The sequence below is a fragment of the Caretta caretta genome, chromosome 3, assembly GCF_965140235.1.
Source record: "Caretta caretta isolate rCarCar2 chromosome 3, rCarCar1.hap1, whole genome shotgun sequence".
Lineage (NCBI taxonomy): Eukaryota > Metazoa > Chordata > Testudines > Cheloniidae > Caretta > Caretta caretta.
Window position 1 is genome coordinate 6171749 of NC_134208.1, and position 27634 is coordinate 6199382.

Genomic DNA, 27634 nt, shown 5'->3' on the forward strand with positions numbered 1-27634 from the left:
CACCAATATGTCAACATCCTTTTTAAAATGTGCTCACCAGAACTAGCTGCAGTATTCCAGTGCCAGTCTCACCCGTGCAGCAGACCGAGGTAGAATCATCTCTCTGCTCCTACTCACCACTCCCATTCACCGCCCCCAAGGATTGCATTAGCCCTTTTCTGTCACCACATCCCACTGGGGGATCCTGAAATTTTCCTCAGCATCTTTTCTTTCTAGGATACAGTCCTCCCCCTGTCCCCCTTCTTTACTCCTACATGTATAATATTGCATTTGGTTGAATTCAAGTCACATTTTGCTTGAATGGGCCCAGCTTCCCATGTGATTGAGATTGTGCTAACTTCCCTGTCCTGATCATTTACCCTTCCATCAATCTTCAGGTCAGCAGCAAATTTTACAAGTCGTGATTTTGTATTCACTGCCAGATCGTTGATGAAAACATTCAGCAGCATGAGGCCTAGTCCCAATCCTTGCATAACCCCACTAGAAACACCCTCGTTGGTGTCATTTGAGATCCATCAAGTAGACAGCTCTTAACCACGCACACATTGAGTGGACTGAAATTGTATAGGGTTAATTTTTTACCCAGAATGTCATACGGTAAGAAATCAAACATGTTACAGAAATCTAAGTATATTACATCTATGCAATTACATTTATCAACCAAACTTATAACCAAAGAATGAAATCAGGTTTGACAAGCTGTATTTTCCATAAAGCCACACTGACTGGCATTAATTCTCTTCCTATGCTTAATCCTCTATCAGTTGAATCCCATATCAGCTTTTCCATTATTTGTCATGGAATTGATTTCAGGCTAACCAGCCTATAATTACCCATCCTGCTTACCAGTGACGAATTCTGTATCCATCATAACAAGGTCCAAAACAGAGATTATCTCATGCTGGTTCAATACCTTGTGTTAGAAAATCACCATCTATAATTATTAGAAACTGTAAAGGGCATGTTAATTGTCCCATCACAGCGCTAATATCATCAAATTTCTTCTTAATGACATTTTCCCATTCTTCTTGCTTGTTATCCAGCCTCCTGCCACTGGTATAAAAGCAACTGAAAAAACAAACATTCTCTTCACATCCTTTGCACACATTGGTGCAATCTGTTTTCAACACTGAGTTTGAGCGTGTACCTCATTTGCCTCCTTAGCATGCTCCCTGTTAGTTTAATACGTTCCTGGCTGCTCCAGCTAGTCTCCAACTGAGACTAGCATCCCCCCACCCATGAGATACAGGCCCTTCTTTCACTGGAATGTGGCCCCTCTCCACCAACCCTCCCACTTCATACCAGCCATGCAGACAATAGTTCATCTCCAGTATTTTCTGCCTTCTTCTCAGAGATCCTTCCAGTCCCACAAGCAAGAGATCACCTGGATTTTCCTCCTCTTCCGCTCCCCTCCAAGATCCTTGAAGTGTTCAATAATCTGTATAGTTACACACTGGAACCAATGATATGGCATCATGTGGATCACCATGACTGGATCACCAGATGACTTCGCAATCCCGTGTCTTCTCTCCAGGGAGACAGCACACAGTCCTGCTGTCCTTGTGTCTTTCTCTGAAGTCTGTCTGCTCTCCTCCACCGATGACAACTGGCTTCTTAGGACGGTTGAAGAATATTTCTTGGTAGCTGCTTGCTTTTTACCACCAGGATGCTCATCAGGTGGGTCCACTGTAGCTTTCCATTCCATCCCGTCAGAGACAGGAACCTCAGTAGCTGACTTGCAACGTATCTGAGAACTGATACTTCGAAAGGGTGAACATCCCCTGGTTCTCTTTCCCCTCTTGGTCACCAGTTGTGAGCCCACTTCTTTGGTTTCTATTCTCTCCAGTTCCATGATCACCGATTCCCCTCACTGGTGTCTGTGGCAATGATTTTGGAATCTAGTCTCCAAGAATCATAAAAACGTAGGGCTGGAGGAGACCTCAAGAGGTCATCTAGTTCAGTCCCCTGGACTCACGGCAGGACTAGGTATTGTCTAGACCATCCCTGACAGGTGTTTCTCTAAAATGCTCTTAAAAATCTCCGATGATGGAGCTTCCACAACCTCCCTATGAGGGAAGACTGAAAAAAATTGGGTTTGTTTAGTCTGGAGAAGAGAAGACTGAGAAGGGACATGATAACAGTTTTCAAGTACATAAAAAGTTGTTACAAGGAGGAGGGAGAAAAATTGTTCTTCTGAACCTCTGAGGACAGGACAAGAAGCAATGGGCTTAAATTGCAGAAAGGGAGGTTTAGGTTGGATATTAAGAAAACCTGTCAGAGCGCCTGGTTAAGCACTGGAATAAATTGCCTAGGGAGGTTGTGGAATCTCCATCATTTGGAGATTTTAAAGAGAAAGTTAGAGAAACACCTGTTAGGGATGGTCTAGATAATACTTAGTCCTGCCACGAATGCAGGGGACTGCACTAGATGACCTCTCAAGGTCCCTTCCAGTCCTACGATTCTAATTGATTCTTCTCCTTCCTACGGGTAGTGGTTTGTATTTATCCTTACTGAATTTCACCCCATGTAATTCAGACCATTTCTCCAGGTTATCAAGATCATTTTGAGTTCTGATCCTGTCTTCCAAGCACAGATATGGACTGAAGTTTAGATCTAGATCTGGTATTTGAGATCACCCACCCCACTTACCAACATTCTTTCCACTCCTCCAGGCCAGGATTGCTTTGCAGGGTTTACATGCAACATCAATAGCAACAGTAATTTCTATGAGATTCTGGGCTCAGGATTACAGGATTAACGATGAACTTCGCCAGCCTGTGATACACAGAAAGTCTGACTAGATTATCTTTGGTCCCTTCTGGCCTTAACGTATTAAGCATTTATTGATGTAAATGGGACATCAATAAGACTTAGGCCAGGTCTACGCTACGGGTGCTGCCGTAGGTATGCTGCTACACGCCCGGAGTGTGGACGCAGGGAAGGTTGTGTTGTCCTTGGAAATTAATCTCCCCATCTGATGGTAGCTAGGTCAAATGGAAGCACTTGATCACCTTCTCTGTGGGCTGCCCTGCACCTGTTGTATCCCCTGCTGATGATCCTAATGGTCCTTTCAGTCCTTAAATAGAAAATCAGAAATCCTGGCCCCAGCAGTCCCAGCACTCTGTCATGAGCAGCTGACAGGACATCAGCAGACGGGGCGAGCCCCGCTGTTACAGCACACCAAGCCCTGAATTCTTAACAGGTCCCTGTCGGCAGCTCCTTGTTTAGGACACACACTGTCTCACCCTGCTCCCGGATGGAAAGGGGAACATGACGAGCCACGCTTGTGCAGCTGAGGCGAGCAAAAAGCCCAATCCCCTTTTTTGCTGGAAGCACTAAAACCACCGGCCTGCTCCCCCTCCCCACCTCCCGTGCTGCCCGCTCCTTCACCGATTGCCACGGCAATTTATTAATCCCAGACTCAGCACTGAGGGGGTGGGAGATGAGGGGGTTTCCATTCCACAGAGGGCACCAAGTGGCAGGCGCCCTAAGAGAGAAGACGCACAGCTGGAGACGACCACCATGGTTAGGCTGGAGCAATTTTCCACAGCGAGGCATGGAGCCTTCACTCAATTAGGAGTTCAGCCTCTGTGAGCTAACTGGAGTCAAAGAACATGCTCCCTCTTCTGCCACAGAGCCGCCTGCTAAGAGGGAGGGAGGGACAGCAACTTCAGAGACCAGCCCTGAATGGTTCCGTACAAAGGCTACGAGGCTTCGTGCTCTCAGACCAGCTCCCTCCCCATGCCGACGGCAGGGAGCTCCTCCAGGCAAGGTTGCTGTGACTGATGCATTAAGGCAAGTTTTCCTAGCTGAAGGGGCTGCAGGACAGGAAAGGCCATCACTGGGGCTGGGGCAAGGCGCAGGCCCCCAAGCCTCTCCCACACCCTGAGGCAGCTGCATGGCTGTAGTGTCGGTAAAATGGATGGGCACCGTGGAAGCCCCCGTGTTCTGCTGAGGCCTTGTCCATGCTGGGATTGTTACCTGTGTTTGCTCGATTAACGCTAGCACCAGTGTACCAACCCACATTACAATCACACCTTCCACTGCAGCGTAGGCATAACCTTAGTGAGCTGTCCAAGGTCACACCAAAAAATTGAACCCCTAGGAGCTCCCGAATCCCAATCAAATCCTTAACCGCAAAGCCAACCTTCCTCCCCAAGATCCAAGACCATTCCCTTCTTTCTGAAGTCTTCACTATTTTTGATGCTCTCTGATTATAAGGTGAAGTTCTCACTGATGGAAGATGCCAGCCTGGCAGCCTTGGAGTCCTTCATTCACAGGGCAGGCTCACCACCTGCACTGCCCACTCCCCAGATAGCAGGTCCAAACCCTGACCTGGAAATACTGCTTTTAGGGCTAGGAGGGGCAGTTCAGTCTCATTCAATCCCAGGTTACTGCTAAGAATGGAAGCCCAGTTTGCATCAGTTGCAACGGACATTTTGGGCAATGCAGCTAGTGGTCCAGCCAGGACTGCACACAGGCCATCAACCCATTGGCCTTCAAACAACCAGATAACTTTCATCTCCCACGGAGCAGGGGCAGCTTTGAACTCGTGACTTTGGCAGCAAAAAACGACATTATTCTAGCGCCAACCCCTTGATCGTCCCTTTAGTGTCGGTGTCCAGTTAGCCAGGAAGAAATTTCACACACAACTGCGATTCTTCCCCCCACAACCAGGTGGAAAGTGCTCCTTGGCCCCCTGAAGCTCAGGCCAGCTCTTAAGAGCCGGCCTTTCCCCTTCAGTTTCATTTTTTCGTTTTCCACTGGAAGCGGGAAAAACGGGTTGCACAGTACCCCAGGGTGATGACAGAGGCCTTCTGAAATGCTCTGCACCCACACACCTGGGGAGCCAAGTCCGCGATGCCTTCCCCAGCCTTAACGAGAGTCCTGATCAAAGATTAAATAAGCCCTCAAGCCCTGCTGGTCATAGAGCTCAGCAGGGCTCCTTCCCATCCCGCGTTTACCCACAAGGCAGGTGCTAACCACCCAGAACTTCTTCCAAGATGCAGAGCAGGCTTCTTGGTGACCCCTGCCTCCATTTCCAGCTCTCCCCCCGCAGAAAAAGAAGCTGCTGACGGAGAAGCTCTGCAATTGGGCAAACTATAATCCCCTGCAGGTTCAACCGAGTCGTCAGAACTCCTCACCCTGCAAGGAAATGGCTGCTTTCACCCACAGCAATGGCCCAGCCGCCTGCAGCATGAGATGCCATCCCGTCCGCTCCCCATAGGCTCTTTGGAAATAATAGACGAGCTTGGAGAAAGCCAAGCGCTTTTGAGAGCTAGCCAGCAGCCGTGACTTGATCACGGCACGAGAAGCGGCACATCTCACAAAATGGAGAGAGAGAAGCTGGACCAGTACCTGGATGGGAATCCTCCAGGGAACAGCTAAGTCTCACAGACAGTCATATCCGGCCTGGCTCACTGTTGGACTAATGGCCTAGCATGGCATTAGGGAATGCTGTACTGCCCTCTTGGAGATGGCTATGCCGTGTTCTGCATCCCACTTATGGATCCTGAACCATTGAGGGGATAAAGAAAAGGAGTACTTGTGGCACCTTAGAGACTAACCAATTTATTTGAGCATGAGCTTTCGTGAGCTACAGCTCACTTCATCAGATGTTTACCGTGGATACTGCAGCAGACTTTATATACACACAGAAATCATGAAACAATACCTCCTCCCACCCCACTGTCCTGCTGGTAATAGCTTATCTAAAGTGATCAACAGGTGGGCCATTTCCAGCACAAATCCAGGTTTTCTCACCCTCCACCCCCCCACACAAATTCACTCTCCTGCTGGTGCTAGCCCATCCAAAGTGACAACTCTTTACATAATCAAGTCGGGCTATTTCCTGCATAGATCAAGGTTTTCTCACATCCCCCCCACCCCCATACACACACAAACTCACTCTCCTGCTGGTAATAGCTCATCTAAACTGATGAGCTATTACCAGCAGGAGAGTGAGTTTGTGTGTGTATGGGGGTGGGGGGGATGTGAGAAAACCTTGATCTATGCAGGAAATAGCCCGACTTGATTATGTAAAGAGTTGTCACTTTGGATGGGCTAGCACCAGCAGGAGAGTGAATTTGTGTGTGGGGGTGGAGGGTGAGAAAACCTGGATTTGTGCTGGAAATGGCCCACCTGTTGATCACTTTAGATAAGCTATTACCAGCAGGACAGTGGGGTGGGAGGAGGTATTGTTTCATGATTTCTGTGTGTATATAAAGTCTGCTGCAGTATCCACGGTAAACATCTGATGAAGTGAGCTGTAGCTCACGAAAGCTCATGCTCAAATAAATTGGTTAGTCTCTAAGGTGCCACAAGTACTCCTTTTCTTTTTGCGAATACAGACTAACACGGCTGTTCCTCTGAAACCTGTCATTGAGGGGATGTGTGTCAGAGGATTGCTATTTACTTCCCAAGCAGAGTGAAAAGGAATAAGGAAGTCTCTTCAAATACAGACTTACATGACAGGGTAACAAGCCTTGTGGATGGGGGGGAAGCGGTAGATGTGGTATATCTTGACATTAGTAAGGCTTTTGATACTGTCTCGCATGACCATCTCATAAACAAACTAGGGAAACACAACCTAGATGGAGCTACTATAAGGTGGGTGCATAAATGGTTAGAAAATCTCTCCCAGAGAGTAGTTACCAGTGGTTCACAGTCATGCTGGAAGGGTATAACAAGTGGGGTCCTGCACGGATCAGTTCTGGGTCTGGCTCTGTTCAATATCTTCATCAATGATTTAGATAATGGCATAGCGGGTACACTTATAAAGTTTGTGGACAATACCAAGCTGGGAGGGGTTGCAAGCGCTTTGGAGGATAGGATTAAAATTCAAAATGATCTGGAAAAACTGGAGAAATGGTATGAAGTAATTAGGATGAAATTCAATAAGGACAAAGGCAAAGTACTCCACTTAGGGAGGAACAATCAGTTGCACACAAACAAAATGGGAAATGACTGCCTCGGAAGGAGTACTGCGGAAAGGAATCTGGGGGGGGGGGGGTGATAGTGGACCACAAGCTAGATATGAGTCAACAGTGTAACGCTGTTGCAAAAAAAGCAAATATCATTCTGGGATGTATTAGCAGGAGTATTGTAAGCAAGACACAAGAAGTAATTCTTCCGCTCTACTCCGCACTGATTAGGCTTCAACTGGAGTATTGTGTCCAGTTCTGGGCGCCACATTTCGAGAAAGATGTGGATAAATTGGAGAGAGTCCAGAGAAGAGCAACAAAAATGATCAAAGGTCTAGAAAATATGACCTATGAGGGAAGATTGAAAAAATTTTGGTTTGTTTAGTCTGGAGAAGAGAAGACAGAGGGAACATGATAACCGTTTTCAAGTACATAAAAGGTTGTTTCAAGGAGGAGGGAAAAAAATTGTTCTTAACCTCTGAGCATAGGACAAGAAGCAATGGGCTTAAATTATAGCAAGGGAAGTTTAGGTTGGACATTAGGAAAAACTTTCTAACTGTCAGGGTGGTTAGGCGCTGGAATAAATTACCTAGGGAGGTTGTGGAGTCTCCACCATTGTGGATTTTTAAGAGCAGGTTAGACAAACACCTGTCAGGGATGGTCTAGATAATGCTTCGTCCTGCCTTGAGTGCAGGGGACTGGACTGGATGACCTCTCGAGATCCCTTCCAGTTCTATGATTCAATGATTTTTTAAATTTAACTGTTAAAGTTGTGGCAACAAAAATGAAGAACAAGCCGTAAGTTGAAAATTGCAACCCTCTCAGCTGCTGCATGGAGGAGTCTGTTACTAGAAGGCTCTTTAATTGAGTGGATAAAGGCAGAATTTAGCTCCCAGCCACTGCATCTCAGCTCGTTAATTTCAAACTTGAAACAAGATGCACATTTTCAACAAGGAGGGTCATTAGCCATTGGAGCACCTCCCCAATGGAAGGGATGGACTCTCCATCAATTGGAGTCTTAATAGAGATTAGACCTCTTAAACCTGAAATCCTTGGGCATGGTGCAGTAAACACTAGGGGAAATTCTGCAGCCTGTGGTATGCAGGAGATGGTTGGAACTATCTCTTCTGGCCTCCACATCTTTGGGGAGAAGATGGTGGGTTCCGTTGTGGAAGAAGGCACAGATACATGAGCAGGAGAAGGATAAAGAAGGGGACATGTCCTACCGGCAGGACGAAGGCAACGTGGGGAATGGAGCAGTAAGATCAGAAATGCAGGCCAAGATGTGCAGACCGCGGGGATGAGAACAGACAGCTTAAACGCAATAGGAAGAGAAGTTTCAGAGAGCACCGGGGCTGTGGGGAGAGACTTACGATTTGGAAGCATGCAAGCTACGCTATTCCTGAAAATAAAGGTTGGCAGCAAGTTTGCCCATCAGCTGGCAGGATATTTCTGAGACTTCTGTCACTCATCAGGTTATACACCAGCTGGAGTACACAAGCACAGCAATTCCTTCATCCTCCCTCTCCATTTCAGAGATGTCTAGAAGTAGCGTGGTGGGGCTGCTGCATTTATGGTCTCAGCAACTGGTCAAACACACACAGTCTGAGACTGGCTTTTCCAATCCACCTGGGATCGGGGTCACTCCGGGCTCCTCTTCTTTTGTGCCTCATCCCCCATAATGCAGGTTCTGGGGACCAAACTGGTCCCTCAGTGGAGCTGTATGACCGTCAGTGGGTTTGCACGGATGTCACTAAGTGGGGCTCTGTGAGCAGAAGCTAGGAGACCATTCTGCTAAGGCACAAGGAAAAACACACTGCAGTTCACTCGCCTGTAACCAGGCCCTGTGGAGCTCTCAGGAGTGAAGCAAGAAGCACTGTGTTAGGATATAGATATTCAGGCCTGTCTGTAAAGGCCTATACTCTAAGAATTTAGGTGTATTCTTATTACTTGGCTAGTGATAGAGGTATAAAAGAAAGAAAGAATCAAAACCACTGTCTGCCAGTGTAAGGGCCTTCTCTTACTGTGACAGTTTGTGGCCCTGTGCTTAGGCTCAGGCCTTTGGCTAAGCAGCAGAGGCAGCCATAAGCTGGGAAGCGAACAGTCACATCCTCACATTCCAAACTAGTCACATTGAAATAAGGTGCTATTGGGCTGTTAGGCACTATCAGGACAGGATTGTATTCCTATCACCTCCAGAGAAAGGGAAGTGCCTAGAAAATGTAAAAGGAAACTTAGTTTGATAGCATCCTGTCTGGCAAGAACTCACTTATCAATAGCTGGGATGTGAAATCCTCACTTCTGTATTGTTTTGTCATTATAGTTCCCACTTTGCTGTTGTTTGTCTGTATAATCTCTGTCTGGTTCTGTGATTGTTCCTGTCTGCTGTATAATTAATTTTGCTGGGTGTAAACTAATTGAGGTGGTGGGATATAATTGGTTACATAATCATGTTACAATATGTTAGGATTGGTTAGTTAAATTTCAGGAAAATGATTGGTTAAGGTATAGCTAAGCAGAACTCAAGTTTTACTATATAATCTGTAGTCAATGAGGAAGTGACGGGGTGTGGGGGTGGGTGGGGGTGGGCATGTGGGTGTGTGAGATGGGAACAGGGAATGGGGGTAAGAAAATTGGAATCATGTTTTGCTAAAGGGGGAGATGGGAACAGGGAATGGGGGTAAGAAAATTGGAATCATGTTTTGCTAAAGGGAGAAATGGGAACAGGGAATGGGAGTAAGGAAGTTGGAATCATGTTTGGCTAAGGGTAGGAATGGGAACAGGGACACAGGTGTAAGGCTCTGTGGTGTCAGAGCTGGGAAGGAGGATACTAAGGAAGGAAACTGGAATCATGCTTGCTGGAAGTTCACCCCAATAAACATCGAATTGTTTGCACTTTTGGACTTCGGGTATTGTTGCTCTCTGTTCATGCGAGAAGGACCAGGGAAGTAAGTGGGTGAAGGAATAAGCCCCCTAACACACTGTCATGAGGGTCAGCTGCAGTTCTGATGCCAACATACAGCAGAGCTGCTGAAGAAGCCCCCCTTCCCCCCCCCCCGGGGTTTTGTTAAAAAACAAAAAACAGTCTCTTTACAGAGCAGGACAGCACTTCAGGCTAGGCTAGCTCTCTGGGAAGATGTTCCAGGATATAGCAGGGAAAAACCCCGACAGACACTGACATTTGCCTGTGTCACTACTCTCCCCCCCACCCCACCTCCTCCCCACCCCAGACACTGGTCATCTCATTTAAAGGAGTAGGGATTGATTCTAGTCTTTCAATGGGATGGAAGCCACTAAACACTGTCCTAATTATATTGTCAAGGCAGATGAATGGCCCCAGTGGTGCCAGGAGGGTATATTATTTAATACAAGAGGAGTCAAGCTGCTGACCTTGTCATTTGCTGCGCACCCGCCCATGTGACAAAGGGAAAAGCGTTCTCCATCACCGAAGGGCAGCGAGACAGGATTTGCACGTAAGTGAATTAGAGGTGGATCAACCGACTGGCTAATGACATACTGAATGAATTCCAGACAGAATGAGATCAGGGCCCATCTAAGTCCAGCGTCCTGTTCGCTACAGTGTCCAGTAATAAATGCTTCAGAAAAATATGCAAGGATCCCTGTGGAATAACCTACCTATCTTTTTTCTTAGCTCACGGCAGCAAGCGGATGGCTTACACCCCAAGGCATGACTGTTTAAATACCTTCTTCTAGCTGGGCTACTCTGTTCACAGTATGCACAATGATTTTGACTTCTCTTAAACATGGTCCTCAATTCTTGGCCCCCCAACACCTAGTTACAGCAAGTTCTGCAGGTTAATTATGTAAAAAGACATTTCCTTTCATCAAGTTTTAAATGTTTGCCTTTTAGTTTCTCTAACTGCCTCTTTTCCATGGAGGGAAGGAAAACCAGGAGCACTCAATTCACCAGTCCGTTACAATTCATTGCTTTGTTAACAGCTACCATGCTTCCCTCTTATTAAATCTCCTCGGTAGATGTATCAGCCCCAGGCTTGTCCATTTCTCTCCATACTGAAGTCCTCCCATGCCGCCACTCGCTGGCACCCTCTCGCTAGTGATGATTGAAACATGCCCTGTTATTCCAGCTTCTAGAGGAACTGCCAAATTACTCTTCCAAACTGTACAGTGATCTCATAAATTGAGCGTCCTTCTTCCAAGCACTCCACAGGGACCAAACGCGTTTCATTTGCAACCTTATCATAAATAAATAAATAATATCAGCGCAGTTCTCTAGAAGTGAAAAGCTAGCGCAGGAACCCACTTAAAGCAAGCCACTCCTTCACAAAGCCAGGAGAGAGAAAACAGCTGGGGATTCCCCAGTAGCTGGATGCTGAAGCTCTTACAGTCTCGAGCTGCACAAGCTCCTGCGTGGATTACCTGCCCCTTGAAAAACACAGGGTGTCTACACTGCAGCTGGGGGCATGCTTTCCAGCTTGAGCGGGCAGCCATGTACTAGCTCTGCTCGAGCAATCGTGCTGAAAAGAGAAGCGTAGCTGGGAATAGCACGGGCAGCAGTACAGGCCACTGCCGGAGTACAAACCAGCCCGGAACCCCTGGGTACATACTTGGCTGGCTAGCCCAACCCACCAGCCACGCTACCCCCCAGCTGTACTGCTATTTTTAGTGCACTGGCTTGGACAGAGCTAGCTCATCTGCCTACTCAAGCTGGGAATCATGCTCCCAGCACAGACATACCCACACAGTGACCCGAGGGGAACGTACCACAAGTCTGCAATTCTTTGCATGTCCTCTATAAGATAGTAACATCCTTCCCTTCATCCACACAGCCCCCTCTCTTCTCCATCAGCCCAGGGAACCATTTACTTCTGCAGTTAGTAAAAAGCAAAGCCCAAGAACTTATGCTGAGCTAGTCTAATGCAACAAGTCTACAGGTTAATTGCTGTAAGAAGAGACTGCAATCACTGCCTTCATCTCTTAGGCAAGCATAGCAATATCTCCCAGCAGAGGCTGTATCAGATATTAAACTAATACTAGGTTTGATCTTAGCCAAGAGGCAGAATTAAACTATCCACTCCAACTGCTCAGCGAGTCACCAGGGATCTGCCTTTCATCTTCGCTCCCCCACTTTAATTCAAGATTACAAGAGATAAAGCTTTACAGGCATTTCCATCATCTCTCATCTCTCCCTGGCAATTTCTGTTCCCAGCAAGTCTGGGGTAACATTGAACAAGGAGGAACGGTGGGTACAAGTTACACATCTCATAATGCTTTTCCCCAGGATCTCTGGCTGTGGCCCAAACCATTTGGATTTGTACACCTCTGTACACTGAGCAAAGGAAAAACATAAGTCACAGGGGGTTTCTCACCAGTTTGTCCAGGAAAACCACAAGATCCTGTGAGGGAGAAAAAAGAAACAGATAATCAGATTTCTTAGCCATGAACATGTCACTATCTTAAGTGCCAACAGGTTACAGTAGGCTGTTTGCCTTTACCAAGAGATCTCCAAAGTCACCTGAGATCCAATACACCTCCCCATCCCTACAAGGTCAAGGCCCTGTACTCCAAGCCTTCTGTTTAAGATTAGATAGGAAGGATGGTCTGGGAGGGAGACACTGGGCTGGCATTCAGGGGATTTGGATTCAAATTGCCAGCTCAACCAGAGCCCCTGTGTGCCTGCAAGAGGTCACAATTATGCTGAAGTTCCCCATCTATAAGATGAAGATAACGTTTTGTCTTTTTAGACCTTTGGGGCAGGGACTCTCTCACTATGTCCATGCAGTGCTTCGCACGATGGGCCCTGATCTTTGCCCCTCAGTGTTACTGTCACTACTAATGAAGATTATACAACAAGGAGACCTCATCCTGGCATGAGGGAGCCTTTCCTTCCAGGATCTGCAGTGTTGCGTGTAGCCTGGCAGAAGAAGAGCAAGCTACACTGTACGACACTGCAAACCACTAAGCAGAGAGTCGGATTTATACTGCACTCCTTGCTGAACTAAGTTCAATAGCACAGGTCCCCGAAGTTGGAAACAGCAGCCATGGAACTGCCTTTGTTCTCCCACCCCATACTGTACCCTTTTCTACCGTCCAGAGACGCACCCGGGTCAGAACCTTAACTAGGGAGCTCCATAATACACACAGACCTAGGTCACAAACAGAAATCAGGACACAGTCTCCTACCTTGCATATTTCTTCCTGGGAATATTCGTCTATGTCTGCAAACAACAAAAATTAATTATTGAGCTCAGTTAAGTGCCTTTCCATTTAATTTTTTAACATTCTAAATCTGCCATGTACCAGGCTGCGGCCCCCTGGCTCCCACCAGCTCTACAAAAGGTCAGTACACACCAGGATTCATCTCATCAGCCACTGCACCGTCTTTAAGGGTCGGGGGGGGGGGGGGGGGGAGAATGGGATTGTCCCTAGGATTTCCATAGGCCTGCTCTGGGACACTGATGAAGTACGGCTGCTGGGTTCAACCCCAGAAGTGGGTGCATGTTAGTGGTGGTGGCAGCAGGTTGGGGGGGTGGGGGGGGAATGATCCTTCTATGGCAGTTTGTCAAGTGCTTTGGGGTTCAGGATTAGAGGCCTGGCACAGCAGAAGGACGTGCTGATCCGATTTCAGATTCAAGGGCAGGAGGCGGTATCATGAAAAAGCTCCCTGCCTGCAAGGTAAAACAAGAAGCCCTCCTGAAACAAATTCTGAAGTCTCCTCCTATAAGCCCTGCTGTGGAGGATTGAGGAGTAACTACAGGGGGGATTTAAGGAGACAGCAGGTACCGTCACTTCCCAAGCTGGACTATGACCAGGGCACCAGCAGCCAGAGCCACTCAGTGACTAGAGCGATGAACGGTGCTATAAGGGACTAGGTAGATGGAAACAAAGATTAGAAAGTCTTGCAAAAAAAAGCATCAAGGAGCTCTAACAACAAATGGGTCAGGGCTAATCTAGACCAACAGGAGCAGAGATCACATGTCGGCACCAGACCCTGCAGAAACCAATACATATCAAGAGTGTACTATGGTCCCCAACCCCTGCTGACTGTGATCCTAGGAAAACCAAGGCCTTTGTACCTACCGCAGGAAGGAAATTAACTGCAGTGACCTTACAGGGGCTGCTCCCCATGCACCAGCAGGGGTTGGCTCCCCCACATCCACTCTCTGTCCAGACATAAAAGCCCTCTGGAAAAATGCCCCAGCCGTGCTCAACCAGTTCCTAGGCAAGCAGCTCAGATGTGCTGGCCTGATTTCAACAACGTTGTGAGTGATGGGATACTTTACCACAGGAAGCAAATGAGTATTTTCCAACCATATTAAAAAGGAACTCGTCAGTTCAACCACTGGTTACTGGGCTTGAGGAGGGAACCAGCCGGCTGGCGAGTCTACAGCTGGTGTAGGGGAGAGGACTGGCATTGTCCGTTCTGGCCTTAGATCTACCAATAAACACGGCAGTGGGTGTAACTCAATGAGCAGATGTGAGGGGGCTGGGAAACATGGGGTGTTGGAAGGGAAGCCTGGCTGTTTAAAAGTAGCCAGAGCTTCGCGAACCAGCTAAGCGGCGGCGAACCAGCTGAGCAGCGGGAGACAGCAGAGCAGCTCACAGCAGGAGTTTGCCTGGGAGTTCGCCTGGAGTGAGCCCAGTGAGGCTTACGTCTTGCAAACTGCTCTGAGGAAGCTCATAGTAGGAAGGTGATATGGAAGGGGGGGGGGGTTCAGCTGTTGTGACCAGCACTGGATGTGCCATGTTTGTCTTTCTTCCACAGGACAGAAGCGACTTTGTCTGTACAAAGTGCAAGCTGGTCTCCATATTGGAAGAGAAGATTGAAGGTCTGGAGCAACAGATAACGACCCTGCGTTGCATACGAGAAACTGAGGATTTTCTGGACAAAACTCAGGATAGGCTTCTAGGGGCACAAAGCTCTAAAGATATAGAGCAGGTTGCACAGAGGAGCCAAGAGGCCAGTGAAGAAGCTTGGCAACATGTGACCTCCAGAAGAGGTAAGCGGAATGTCCGGGTTCCAGTAACACAGACACAGGTAACTAACCGCTTTCATGTTCTCTCCACAGGTACCGTTGCGGAGAGTGGACCAGATGATATGTCTGGGGCGAGAAAGCAGAAGGAGACTCCGCTGGTTGGAAGGCATGAGATGCGATGTCCTGAGGTTGGGGGTTCCACGACCACCACTCCCAAGAGGAGAAGGCGGGTGGTGGTGGTCGGGGACTCTCTCCTCCGGGGGACTGAGTCATCTATCTGCCGCCCTGACCGGGAAAACCGAGAAGTCTGCTGCTTGCCAGGGGCTAAGATTCGCGATGTGACGGAGAGACTGCCGAGACACATCAAGCCCTCAGATCGCTACCCCTTCCTGCTTCTCCACGTGGGCACCAAGGATACTGCCAAGAATGACCTTGAGCGGATCACTGCGGACTACGTGGCTCTGGGAAGAAGGATAAAGGAGTTGGAGGTGCAAGTGGTGTTCTCGTCCATCCTCCCCGTGGAAGGAAAAGGCCTGGGTAGGGACCGTCGAATCATGGAAGTCAACGAATGGCTACGCAGGTGGTGTCGGAGAGAAGGCTTTGGATTCTTTGACCATGGGATGGTGTTCCATGAAGGAGGAGTGCTGGGCAGAGACGGGCTCCATCTTACGAAGAGAGGGAAGAGCATCTTTGCCAGCCTGCTGGCAAACCTAGTGAGGAGGGCTTTAAACTAGGTTCACCGGGGGAAGGAGACCAAAGCCCTGAGGTAAGTGGGAAAGCGGGATACCGGGAGGAAGCACAGGCAGGAATGTCTGTGAGGGGAGGGCTCCTGCCTCATACTGGGAATGAGGGGCGATCAACAGGTTATCTCAAGTGCTTATATTCAAATGCACAAAGCCTTGGTAACAAGCAGGGAGAACTGGAGGTCCTGGTGATGTCAAAGAACTATGACGTGATTGGAATAACAGAGACTTGGTGGGATAACTCACATGACTGGAGTACTGTCATGGATGGTTATAAACTGTTCAGGAAGGACAGGCAGGGCAGAAAAGGTGGGGGAGTAGCACTGTATGTAAGGGAGCAGTATGACTGCCCAGAGCTCCGGTACGAAACTGTAGAAAAACCTGAGTGTCTCTGGATTAAGTTTAGAAGTGTGTGCAACAAGAGTGATGTAGTGGTGGGAGTCTGCTATAGACCACCGGACCAGGGGGATGAGGTAGATGAGGCTTTCTTCCGGCAGCTCGCGGAAGCTACTAGATCGCATGCCCTGATTCTCATGGGTGACTTTAATTTTCCTGATATCTGCTGGGAGAGCAATACAGCGGTGCATAGACAATCCAGGAAGTTTTTGGAAAGCGTAGGGGACAATTTCCTGGCGCAAGTGCTAGAGGAGCCAACTGGGGGGGGGCGCTTTTCTTGACCTGCTGCTCACAAACCGGGTAGAATTAGTGGGGGAAGCAAAAGTGGATGGGAATCTGGGAGGCAGTGACCATGAGTTGGTTGAGTTCAGGATCCTGACGCAGGGAAGAAAGGTAAGCAGCAGGATACGGACCCTGGACTTCAGGAAAGCAGACTTCGACTCCCTCAGGGAACGGATGGCCAGGATCCCCTGGGGGACTAACTTGAAGGGGAAAGGAGTCCAGGAGAGCTGGCTGTATTTCAAGGAATCCCTGTTGAGGTTACAGGGACAAACCATCCCGATGAGTCGAAAGAATAGTAAATATGGCAGGCGACCAGCTTGGCTTAATGGTGAAATCCTAGCGGATCTTAAACATAAAAAAGAAGCTTACAAGAAGTGGAAGGTTGGACATATGACCAGGGAAGAGTATAAAAATATTGCTCGGGCATATAGGAATGAAATCAGGAGGGCCAAATCGCACCTGGAGCTGCAGCTAGCAAGAGATGTCAAGAGTAACAAGAAGGGTTTCTTCAGGTATGTTGGCAACAAGAAGAAAGCCAAGGAAAGTGTGGGCCCCTTACTGAATGAGGGAGGCAACCTAGTGACAGAGGATGTGGAAAAAGCTAATGTACTCAATGCTTTTTTTGCCTCTGTTTTCACTAACAAGGTCAGCTCCCAGACTGCTGCGCTGCGCATCACAAAATAGGGAAGAGATGGCCAGCCCTCTGTGGAGATAGAGGTGGTTAGGGACTATTTAGAAAAGCTGGACGTGCACAAGTCCATGGGGCCGGACGAGTTGCATCCGAGAGTGCTAAAGGAATTGGCGGCTGTGATTGCAGAGCCATTGGCCATTATCTTTGAAAACTCGTGGCGAACCGGGGAAGTCCCGGATGACTGGAAAAAGGCTAATGTAGTGCCAATCTTTAAAAAAGGGAAGAAGGAGGATCCAGGGAACTACAGGCCAGTCAGCCTCACCTCAGTCCCTGGAAAAATCATGGAGCAGGTCCTCAAAGAATCAATCCTGAAGCACTTGCATGAGAGGAAAGTGATCAGGAACAGCCAGCATGGATTCACCAAGGGAAGGTCATGCCTGACTAATCTAATTGCCTTCTGTGATGAGATTACTGGTTCTGTGGATGAAGGGAAAGCAGTGGATGTATTGTTTCTTGACTTTAGCAAAGCTTTTGACAAGGTGTCCCACAGTATTCTTGTCAGCAAGTTAAGGAAGTATGGGCTGGATGAATGCACTATAAGGTGGGTAGAAAGCTGGCTAGATTGTCGGGCTCAACGGGTAGTGATCAACGGCTCCATGTCTAGTTGGCAGCCGGTATCAAGTGGAGTGCCCCAAGGGTAGGTCCTGGGGCCGGTTTTGTTCAATATCTTCATAAATGATCTGGAGGATGGTGTGGATTGCACTCTCAGCAAATTTGAGGATGATACTAAACTGGGAGGAGTGGTAGATACGCTGGAGGGGAGGGATAGGATACAGAAGGACCTAGACAAATTGGAGGATTGGGCCAAAAGAAATCTGATGAGGTTCAATAAGGATAAGTGCAGGGTCCTGCACTTAGGATGGAAGAATCCAATGCACTGCTACAGACTAGGGACCGAATGGCTAGGCAGCAGTTCTGCGGAAAAAGACCTAGGGGTGACAGTGGATGAGAAGCTGGATATGAGTCAGCAGTGTGCCCTTGTTGCCAAGAAGGCCAATGGCATTTTGGGATGTATAAGTAGAGGCATAGCCAGCAGATCGAGGGACGTGATCGTTCCCCTCTATTCGACATTGGTGAGGCCTCATCTGGAGTACTGTGTCCAGTTTTGGGCCCCACACTACAAGGAGGATGTGGATAAATTGGAGAGAGTCCAGCGAAGGGCAACAAAAATGATTAGGGGTCTAGAACACATGACTTATGAGGAGAGGCTGAGGGAGCTGCGATTGTTTAGCCTGCAGAAGAGAAGAATGAGGGGGGATTTGATAGCTGCTTTCAACTACCTGAAAGGGGGTTCCAAAGAGGATGGCTCTAGACTGTTCTCAATGGTAGCAGATGACAGAACGAGGAGTAATGGTCTCAAGTTGCAGTGGGGGAGGTTTAGATTGGATATTAGGAAAAACTTTTTCACTAAGAGGGTGGTGAAACACTGGAATGCGTTCCTAGGGAGGTGGTAGAATCTCCTTCCTTAGAGGTTTTTAAGGTCAGGCTTGACAAAGCCCTGGCTGGGATGATTTAACTGGGAATTGGTCCTGCTTCGAGCAGGGGGTTGGACTAGATGACCTTCAGGGGTCCCTTCCAACCCTGATATTCTATGAAGTGGGCTCTGGGTAGCCATTAAAGAGTACAGAGGGCACTGGTAGTACCTAGGTAGAGGCAGCTGCAGAGAAGGGTACTGACATGGCCCTCCTGATCACTTGTATGTAGTATCCCTTTTCTCCCAGACCTTAGACTGCAGACTCCTTGGGCTGATGTTCTTCTGTGCTTCGCTAGGTTTGGAAAGCGCCCAGGGCCAGATTTAGGTGCCTGAAGACAAAGAGGCACCAAACAGGACTTACAAAAGTGCCTAAGTGAGTTAGGTGCCTCTCTGCATTTTTAGGTGCCAAAATACCTGTGTCAATCTGGCCTCTGGTCCATTGTGGGCACCACAGCAACGTTCATAGTGAAACGATATTAAATTAACAGAGCACAAAGCAGTGAGGGCTGCTGCTTTGATCAGGCCTCAAGATTAGCAATGGCATTTCACAGGGCCTTGTACCACCAGCTCCCCAGCCCTTCTCTTCCCAGCCCGCCTCGATGTTCACTCTCAGAGTCGTGCGCGAATGCCCTGAAGCAAAAACGAAGATGCACTGTACAAGAGAAAGCTATTTGGCGTGACACAGATATTGCATAACAATGTGGTTACAGCCTGGACCAAAACCCAGTTAGAACCAGCAGGTTAGGAGGGCTCTGGGGATCCCAGCCAGACGCCCAGCCTCTGTAGTAGAGCCATGCAGGGGAAGACTCAGGCAAGCAGGGTAGGGTGGGTGGCAATAACAAACCCACTCTACCAGCTAGCCACACCACTCAGCTCCTCCTGCCTTGGGACAGGGGAGTGCGTGCTGCACTGTTATTGCTATTCATCAGGCCTGGATGGCTCCAATGATCCCTCATTCCCCAGGCTTCCAGATGGCTCAGGGGATCGTTAACGGGGGACAGAGCCTCTCGCTCCTAGTTTGCTGGTTCAAATCCAGCCCAGGCTGGTAGTGACAAAGTCACTGAGATCTAGCAGCTGTTGGGTAGTTCATGCAAGGAAAGAGGGTGTTAGCTGTCAGCAGCCAGGGCGTTCTCCCTACGGAACACCACCATTTGTTGGCAGCCGCAGCCAAGGCCAAGGATGGAATGGGTCAAGGAAGATCACCACCTTGGGTTTTCTTACAAGGTTTCCCATTCAAGTGCCAACCAAGCCTGACCCTGCTCAGCTTAGAAGTTAAAGGGGCAACTTGGGTATCTACAGCCAAGTCACCTCTTCTTGAGCTATTCTCCCAAGGCATCCTGTGGGCAAGTTCACATCAAGGTTGTGCCAGGGGTGGAAAGAGACAGAAAATTAAAATAAGACAGCTTGAAACAGTCCAGTGTCGTGAACAGCACTTTTATAACTGACACGCCAAGTGGTTTCCTCCTTGACACCAGGTAAACACTGGGAGGCTTTTGTATTTACTTTCCTTGCTTCAGAAGCATTTCAACTCCAAGCCACTTCTTAGACAAACACTAGAAGGAATAGATTCCCAGGGTGAGCTCAAATCACACCAGAAGATTCTAGGAACACTTGGGAGGTTATGGGGGAGGACAAGGGTGGGTCGGCAGACATACAGATACCAAGTGCATGTCAAGATGGTTTGGGGCTGCTGTTCAGTTTGTGCCACATCACAGACTTAGAAGTTAGCGCAAGGGAAGAGATGTGTCAGACTATCCGGTTCTTCTCCCTGCAAGGGTGCAATTCTTCCCTACAGTCCCTATAGTCCCAGGAACTTTAGCAAAGGACAGGACATTCTCCCAAGAACCAGGGCTTTCACTACTTCCCTTAGGAGACTCCTGCAGCCTAAATAGTTCTCACCAAGAGTCAATTCTACCCAAGAGTGAATTCTACCCAATATTCAGCCTCAACTTCACCACAATAGTCCTAGCTAGGACCCAACCCAAACAGACACGCCAGAAGGCGGTGGAGCAATTTATCTCTGCCCTTCGTTGCTGAAGGGAGGAGGAGAGGATTTGAAACCCGACTGACCTGGAGGAGCAGTGGAATCTCCGTAGCCTTTCATATCCAAAGCCAGGACCCGGAAGCCAGCCTCAGCCAAAGCAGGGATCTAGAGCAGAAATAAAGAAACACGTGACCTTGGGAAACAGACGTGCATCTGCTGTAGCTCACCCCACAGCTGGGAAGTGGACTTCCATTTATTTGAACTGTCCCCTTTTAGCATCCGTCACTATAGCTACTATGAAACACCAGTCACAAAAGCTAAGATGCCACGTGAATTCCATATGCTGGAAGGGGCATAAGAATGACAACAGACACTGTTCTAGCAAATCTTTGTAGCCAGGCAAACACTGGGCAAGACAATCCAAGCCAGCTAGCACCACAGTCAGAACAAGACAAGAAAGAGAAAGTCAGCCACTAAAGAGGAAACGTGCCTTATGTGGTGCATTGGCATTCCAATTCAGGCCAAGGCAAATTGCAGAGGCTGAGGCCAAGAGAATAAACCCTGTATCAGGGCAGAGATTCCTCGGGGGTTAGAGGTGGAACGTGAACATCATACTAGGCATTCAATCAGCGAGAGGGAAAGAGGGCTGGGCAGCAGAGCTCATTTGTGCACAATCACCTCTTGGCTGTGGGTTCAAAAACGTGCTTTGGATCATAGAATCACAGGAGCGTAGGACTGGAAGGGACCTCGAGAGGTCTAGTCCAGTCCCCTGCACTCAAGGCAGAACTATGCAATAACTAGATCATCCCCGACAGGTGTTTGTCTGATATGTTCTTTAAAACCTCCAATGATGGAGATTCCACAACCTCCCTAAGCAAATTTATTCCAGTGCTTAACCACCCTAACATCCAACCTAAACTGCCCTTGCTGCAATTTAAGCCAATTGCTTCTTGTCCTATCCTCAGAGGATAAGAAGAACAATTTCTCTTTCTCCTCCTTGTAACAACTTGTTATGTACTTGAAAACTGTGATCACGTCCCGCCTCAGTCTTCTCTTCTCCAGACTAAACAAACCCATTTTTTTCAATCTTCTCCCACAGATCGTGTTTTCTAGACCTTTAATCATTTTTGTTGCTCTTCTCTGGACTTTCTCCAATTTGTCCACATCTTTCCTGAAACATGGCACCCAGAACTGGACACAATACTCCAGCTGAGGCCTAATCAACGTGGAGTAGAGAAGAAGAATGACTTCTTGTGTCTTGCTTACAGCACTCCTGCTAATACATCCCAGAATGATGTTTCTTTTTTGCAATAGTGTTAAACTGTTGATTCATATTTAGCTTGTGATGCACGATGACCCCCAGATCCCTTTCCACAGTACTCCTTCCTAGGCAGTCATTTTCCATTTTGTATGTGTGCAACTGATTGTTCCTCCCTAAGTGGAGTACTTTGCATTTGTCCTTATTGAATTTCATCTTATTTACTTCAGACCATTTCTCCAATTTGTCTAGATCATTTTGAATTTTAATCCTAAATGCCAAAGAACTTGCAACCCCTCCCAGCTTGGTATTACCTGCAAAAGTGTACTCTCTATGCCATTATCTAAATCATTGATGAAGATATTGAACAGAATCAAAGCCAAAATTGATCCCTGTGGGACCCCACTCATTATGTCCTTCCAGCATGACTGTGAACCACTGATGATTACTCTCTGGGAACGGTTTTCCAACTAGTTATGCACTCATCTTATAGTAGCTCCATCTAGGTTATATTTCCCTAGTTTGTTTATGAGAAGGTCATGCGAGACAGTATCAAAAGCCTTACTAAAGTCAAGATATACCACATCTACCGCTTCCCCCATCTACAAGGCTTGTTACCTTGTCAAAGAAAACTATTAGGTTGGTTTGACGTGATGTGTTCTGGACAAATTCATGGTGACCTATTTATCACTATCTTCTAGGCGTTCGGAAATTGATTGATTATTTGCTCTATTATCTTTCCCGGTACTAAAGTTAAGCTGGCTGGTCTGTAGTTCCCTGGGTTGTTCTTATTCCCCTTTTATGATTGGCACCATATTTGCCCTTTTCCAGTCTGCTGGAATCTCTCCGGTCTTCCATGACTTTTCAAAGATTATCACTAATATCTCAGATACCTCCTCAGTCAGCTTCTTGAGTATTCTAGGATGCATTTCATCAGGCCCTGGTGACTTGAAGACATCTACCTTGTCTAAGTAATTTTTAACTTCCTCTTTCCCTATTTTAACCTCTGATCCTACCCCCTTTTCATTGGCATTCACTATGCTAGATGTCCAATTGCTACTAACCTTTTGGTGAAAACTGAAACAAAAAATGTAATTTAGAACTTCTGCCATTTCCACATTTTCTGTTATTGTTTTTCCCCCTCATTGAGTAACGGGCCTACCCTGTCCTTGGTCTTTGCCTTGCTTCTAATGTAGCTGTAGAATGTTTTCTTGTTATTCTTTATGTCTCTAGCTAGTTTGATCTCGTTTTGTGCCTTGGCCTTTCTAATTTTGTCCCTACATAATTGTGATAGTTGTTTATATTGATCCTTAGTGAACAAACTCCTCAGGATTGGACTGGTGGGGTACGTTGCAGGTCACAAGTGGGAGAGGGAGGAAATCAGTGAGAGAGGTACGGAGCCCAGACAGGCTATAACAGGGGGCTGCAGAGCAGGACTGAGGTGCTGCAACAGGGTGGCTTGACCCTTCAGGGCCGGAGGGCCTGGAGCTAGCCAACCTTGCTCACTAAAGTGGCCCTGCTGGATCGGACCAGTTAATTACCTATCAAGGGCAGCAGCTGGCTGCAGTGAAGGGGGAAGCTCAGGAAAACTGCAGAACTTATGAGAGGCTCCTGCAGGGAAGACCCCAGTACCAGGCGGTTTGGAAGTCAGAGCCAGAAACCTGAGGCTCCAGCCAGCTAGGACCTGTGAGCGGCCTGCCAAAGCAGGAAGGGCTCCAGGCAGGAAGGCGTGGGAGGAGGGTGTGGCTGACAGGAGAAGGAAGCCACGCCAGACCCTGGCGGCTTCGGGTGGAGCAGCCTGGGACAGAGGGAGAGCTCCCTCTGTGGCAGATCAACCAGGGCCAGGTCTGAACTCTTGGGTTACCATGGTGGCCTTGGGCCCCTGAGGACTGTGGGAATCACTTGTGTTAAGCCAGCCCCGGGTGAGGCGTGGTCAGCCACAAGAGACTGTGTGGAGTTTAAGAGACCCAACATGAGAGCTCACAGAGGCAGCAGGGTGCCTGCGAAGCGAGCGCTGGCCACAAGGGGCTGCTACAGGTGGTCCAGCAGAGCTGAGTGTAGGCCCCAGGCTGGAATAGCAGTGTGGGGAGATAGGGCAGAAGCGAGGGGCCAAGCGGAGAGGACAAGGTAGTGCCCTGCAGCACTCAGCACTATGCCTTCGCTTGCTGCTCCCAGCCCCTCTCGGGAAGCAGGCAAGTCACTGAACACCTAGAGCTGTGTGCCAAGACTGTCACGCAGCAGATCTCATTGCGGCTTCAGTCCAAATCATGTGCTCAGGGGACTTCCCACCAACACCCGGTAATTACCACCTGCCGGAGCATTGCTGGGCCAGGACAGTCTGTTATTGCTCTGAGTCTGGCCAGGGCAAGTTCCTCATGTCTCTGAGCTGACCGAGGGCAGGGGGGGAAGCGTGGTTGCCATCACGGCCCGGCCGATCAGTCATTTCAGCAGAGCAGGAGGGGCTGGGAGAGGGAAGGAAGAGGTGACAGAGATGGAGGGAGGAGCTCTAGATTGCATATGGAAGAGGGCGATGGGAGACATACCAGGAATGAGGTGGAGTCAGAAGTGGTCTCCACCCCTCGCCATACAGTCACACAAGTGTGAGAGCCCCCACAAGTCCCCCCTTATTTCTTATCACGGAAGGCCACACTACTGCGTAACAAATCGCCACAAGATGCTGCACAGTGGTGGATGATAACACATAGCACCGCTGCCAGCCATTAGCCTGGCTTGGCATTACCTGGTACCTCCAGGAGAACCAGGATTCAGGGAAGCCATGGCAGAGGCACACCACTGGGCCATTCCCCATCTCGACAAAATGCAGCTGGACTCCAGGCTAGAGGGAAGAACAGACAAAGAGCACAAGTTTATTCCCTGCCCCACAGTCCTTCCCCGCCCCACAGTCCTTCCCCCTCCGTTTTACATGAAGCGGTTACACCCCACCCCCTTGCTGCGTGCTGGCATACGGAGGCCGGCCACAGCGCCTGGCACTTGGGTCATCGGCCATCCAGAACCTTAGCCCCTGGCTGTAAACATTTCCCACCTTCCCGTAGCCTGGCCTATTCTGCAGCAGAGACCAGACCAGTGCTCTCTCTGGTCCGGTTTTAAAGGATTTGACTTCCGGCCTGGCCCTCAGGAAACAGTCTCACACGGTCAAAAAACATCTCCCCGTGTAAAGTCTCTATCTGCCTTGCTTGAATTTCAGCCCATTGCTGTTAAACACCACACACTGTGACCCGACCCGACCCTCGATATAGCTCCTCTCCCTCCATGGCGCCAACACCCTTCAGATGTATGAAGAGTGCCATCACTGGATACTTATGGCCCTCAACACCATAGTACTGGGAACCTTCACTACCAAGATGGCTTTCCCAACACACTGTTTGTTACAGCCTACCTTGATTGGCACATAACCATGGGTCAGGTTCACTGGGTCACACGCAACTGGCTGAGTCTCTTCACGGCCAAGAAGCTACATGGTGAATAAAGAAAGTTCTCAGTTCTATCCCAGACACCCCCACTGCCAGTGATGGTGCCCAGCAACTCAGTGGCCACAGGCTGTTTGCACCAGATAACTTTCTACTGCTCAGCCAGCCTTCTAAACCAGCCCCACCCTCTTTGGGAAGCTTCCTTCATTCAAAATGGCCATAGCTCATTAGGCGTCTAGCTCAGGGTTTCTCAAACCATCCCCTTCTGACCACAAAAATTACTACACAACCCCAGGAGGGAGGACCAAAGCCTGAGCCCACTCGAGCCCCACCACTCCAAATGTGGGGACAAAGCCCAAGCCTGAGCCCTGGGTGAGGGGACTGAAGGCCAAGCCCCGCCGCCCTATACCCCAGCAAGCTTAACATCAGCCCTGGCGACCCATGTTGGGGTCCCACTGCAAATCTAGCCGTTTGCCCATGTTATGAAAACCCCAGGTGATCAGGCAAGACTGGCAGTATCTGTAGAAGAGAGAATCCAGACTGGCTAAGACAACCCTTGGCGGGGCTGCATGACGGAGTCCAGGGCTGGGCGAGCAGTACCGGAGTGCTCTCAGCCGAGGGAAGAGGAATCGGCCTTACTCATCCAATGCCATTATTCCTTGGCAGTTCTGAATGGAAACAGGCCAGGAGGCAGCTTTCAGATCCAGAGGCCACCCAGCAAGCTCAGGCGGGAGGTACTGATTTCAGTTCCTCTCTGATTAAGGGGATTAAATTAATTCACGGCTTTAAACATAAATACCTACACTAAGGGGAAAAGCATGGGCAGGAAGACTGCATGCATCTCTAGGTGTTACATGCACGTTGTAGAACACAAGGTACACCTGTTAGAGCTCCCCAAGCCCTGTTAAGGGTGAGGATTCCCTGAGAATGGAGAGATGAGAACTGTAAAAGTAAGCAATAAAACAAGATTTCCACGCCATTGTAGTACACCAAGGATACTACTTGGTCTCTTACTTCCAGTGCTTGGTCTTTTGGGGAGACCATCAGTGAGGAGGGCCAAATTGGCACTAACTTTGGTGGTGGTTTGCATGACATGGGCACCTGCTATTGTAGGAAACACAATGAAACACGTGGTTTGTTTTTTGTGGTAACCTAAGCTACCAGTCAGCTACCCAGTGGTGGTAGCTGCCAGTCAGGTCTGGATTGGAGCTTGTGACCTATAGGAAAAAGGCTTTGTGCTCAACCACCAATCCTTCGAACTATCCATTTCCACTCAAGTACGTACACCAACGCTAGGCACCCAAATGAAAAGCCATTGGGCACCTAGAGCCTTATTTGGGCAGATCGGATGGGATTTTCCAAAAGGTACATTGCTTCTTTAGCAGCACAAGTCCCATGACTGTCAGCCGGATACTTTTAAGTCACTTGGATGCTGCTGAAAATCTCACCCCTACCAACCACCTCGTGTCAGGCACCTCCACAGCTCTCCGCTACATTACAAGACAGACTAAAAATCTTTTAAAATCGTAATTGCTACTATTTGTACTACTGTAGTGCCTAGAAACTCTAATCGTGGATCAGCGCCCCTCTGCGCTAGGTGCTGTACAAAGATACAGGCTGTAAACTCTCTGGGGCAAAGATCAAGTTTAAGACAAGAAACAACAGGCAGATACAGCAAACGGGTAGTGGGGAGCACAAGGGAACAATGAGAATACCAGTCAAGCAGTGGTCACAGCACACCCGCTGCCTAACTTTTTGGGTTTAAAATATTCTGCCAGTTTTGATCGTCAAAGAATTTACACCCCCAATGCGGATTTTTGCCTCAGCATGGTATTAGCAACCTAATTGCAAACATTTAACACTTGTAAGATGCTTTGAGATCTATGGAAGAAAAGCATCACATGTAAGTGATACGTATTTTCACATAAGTGGAACAGCCTTAAAACTAATGTTGTGTGCAGTTGTTGTAGCCATGTTGGTTAAAGGATAAGACAGACACAAGGTGGGTGAGGTAATATATTTTATTGGGCCAACGTCTGTAAGTGAAAGAGAAACTTTTGAGCTCTAAAGCTTGTCGTCTCTTTCACCACAGAAGTTGGCCCAATAAACTATACCTCACCCACCTTGTGTGTGATAAAATAAAGGTCAGAGTGACAGTGCACTTCTGCACAGCAAAGTCCAGCCTCTACTAACATAGCTCGGTGAACCATTAACCATGCCAGACAACTCTCCCAAGGGTGAGAGAAAGGGTAGAAGCTATAAGGAACCCTCTGTAGGGAGATGGGAGAGGAGCTACGTACAACAGAGCCGACGTTACAACGGGTCAGGAAGAAGGAGTCTTGGCAGATGGCAGGCTCTGCAAGGTATTAACCTATGAGCAAGAGAAGCATGGAAAGCTTCACTCAGGCTCTGCAGGTGGTAACATGATCTGCTTGTGATTAAATAAGCCAACATTAGTCAAACACTGCAAAAGGTGAGAAAGGCTGAGTAGAATTACAAT

The 27634-nt window shown here is 48.4% G+C and overlaps 1 protein-coding gene across 2 annotated transcripts in view; it reads right to left on the reverse strand.

Moving 5' to 3' along the window:
- EPHX2 (epoxide hydrolase 2) overlaps window positions 1–27634 on the reverse strand; it is a 111426-nt gene that overhangs the window by 60794 nt on the left and 22998 nt on the right. For both annotated transcript variants that reach the window (XM_048845879.2, XM_048845877.2), the window contains exons 6-10: window positions 25104–25178; window positions 24447–24542; window positions 20535–20613; window positions 13086–13120; window positions 12272–12298 (exon numbers count right to left, since the gene is read on the reverse strand). In XM_048845879.2, the coding sequence (XP_048701836.2) occupies window positions 12272–12298; window positions 13086–13120; window positions 20535–20613; window positions 24447–24542; window positions 25104–25178 (312 nt within the window). The remainder of the gene's footprint in view (window positions 1–12271; window positions 12299–13085; window positions 13121–20534; window positions 20614–24446; window positions 24543–25103; window positions 25179–27634) is intronic.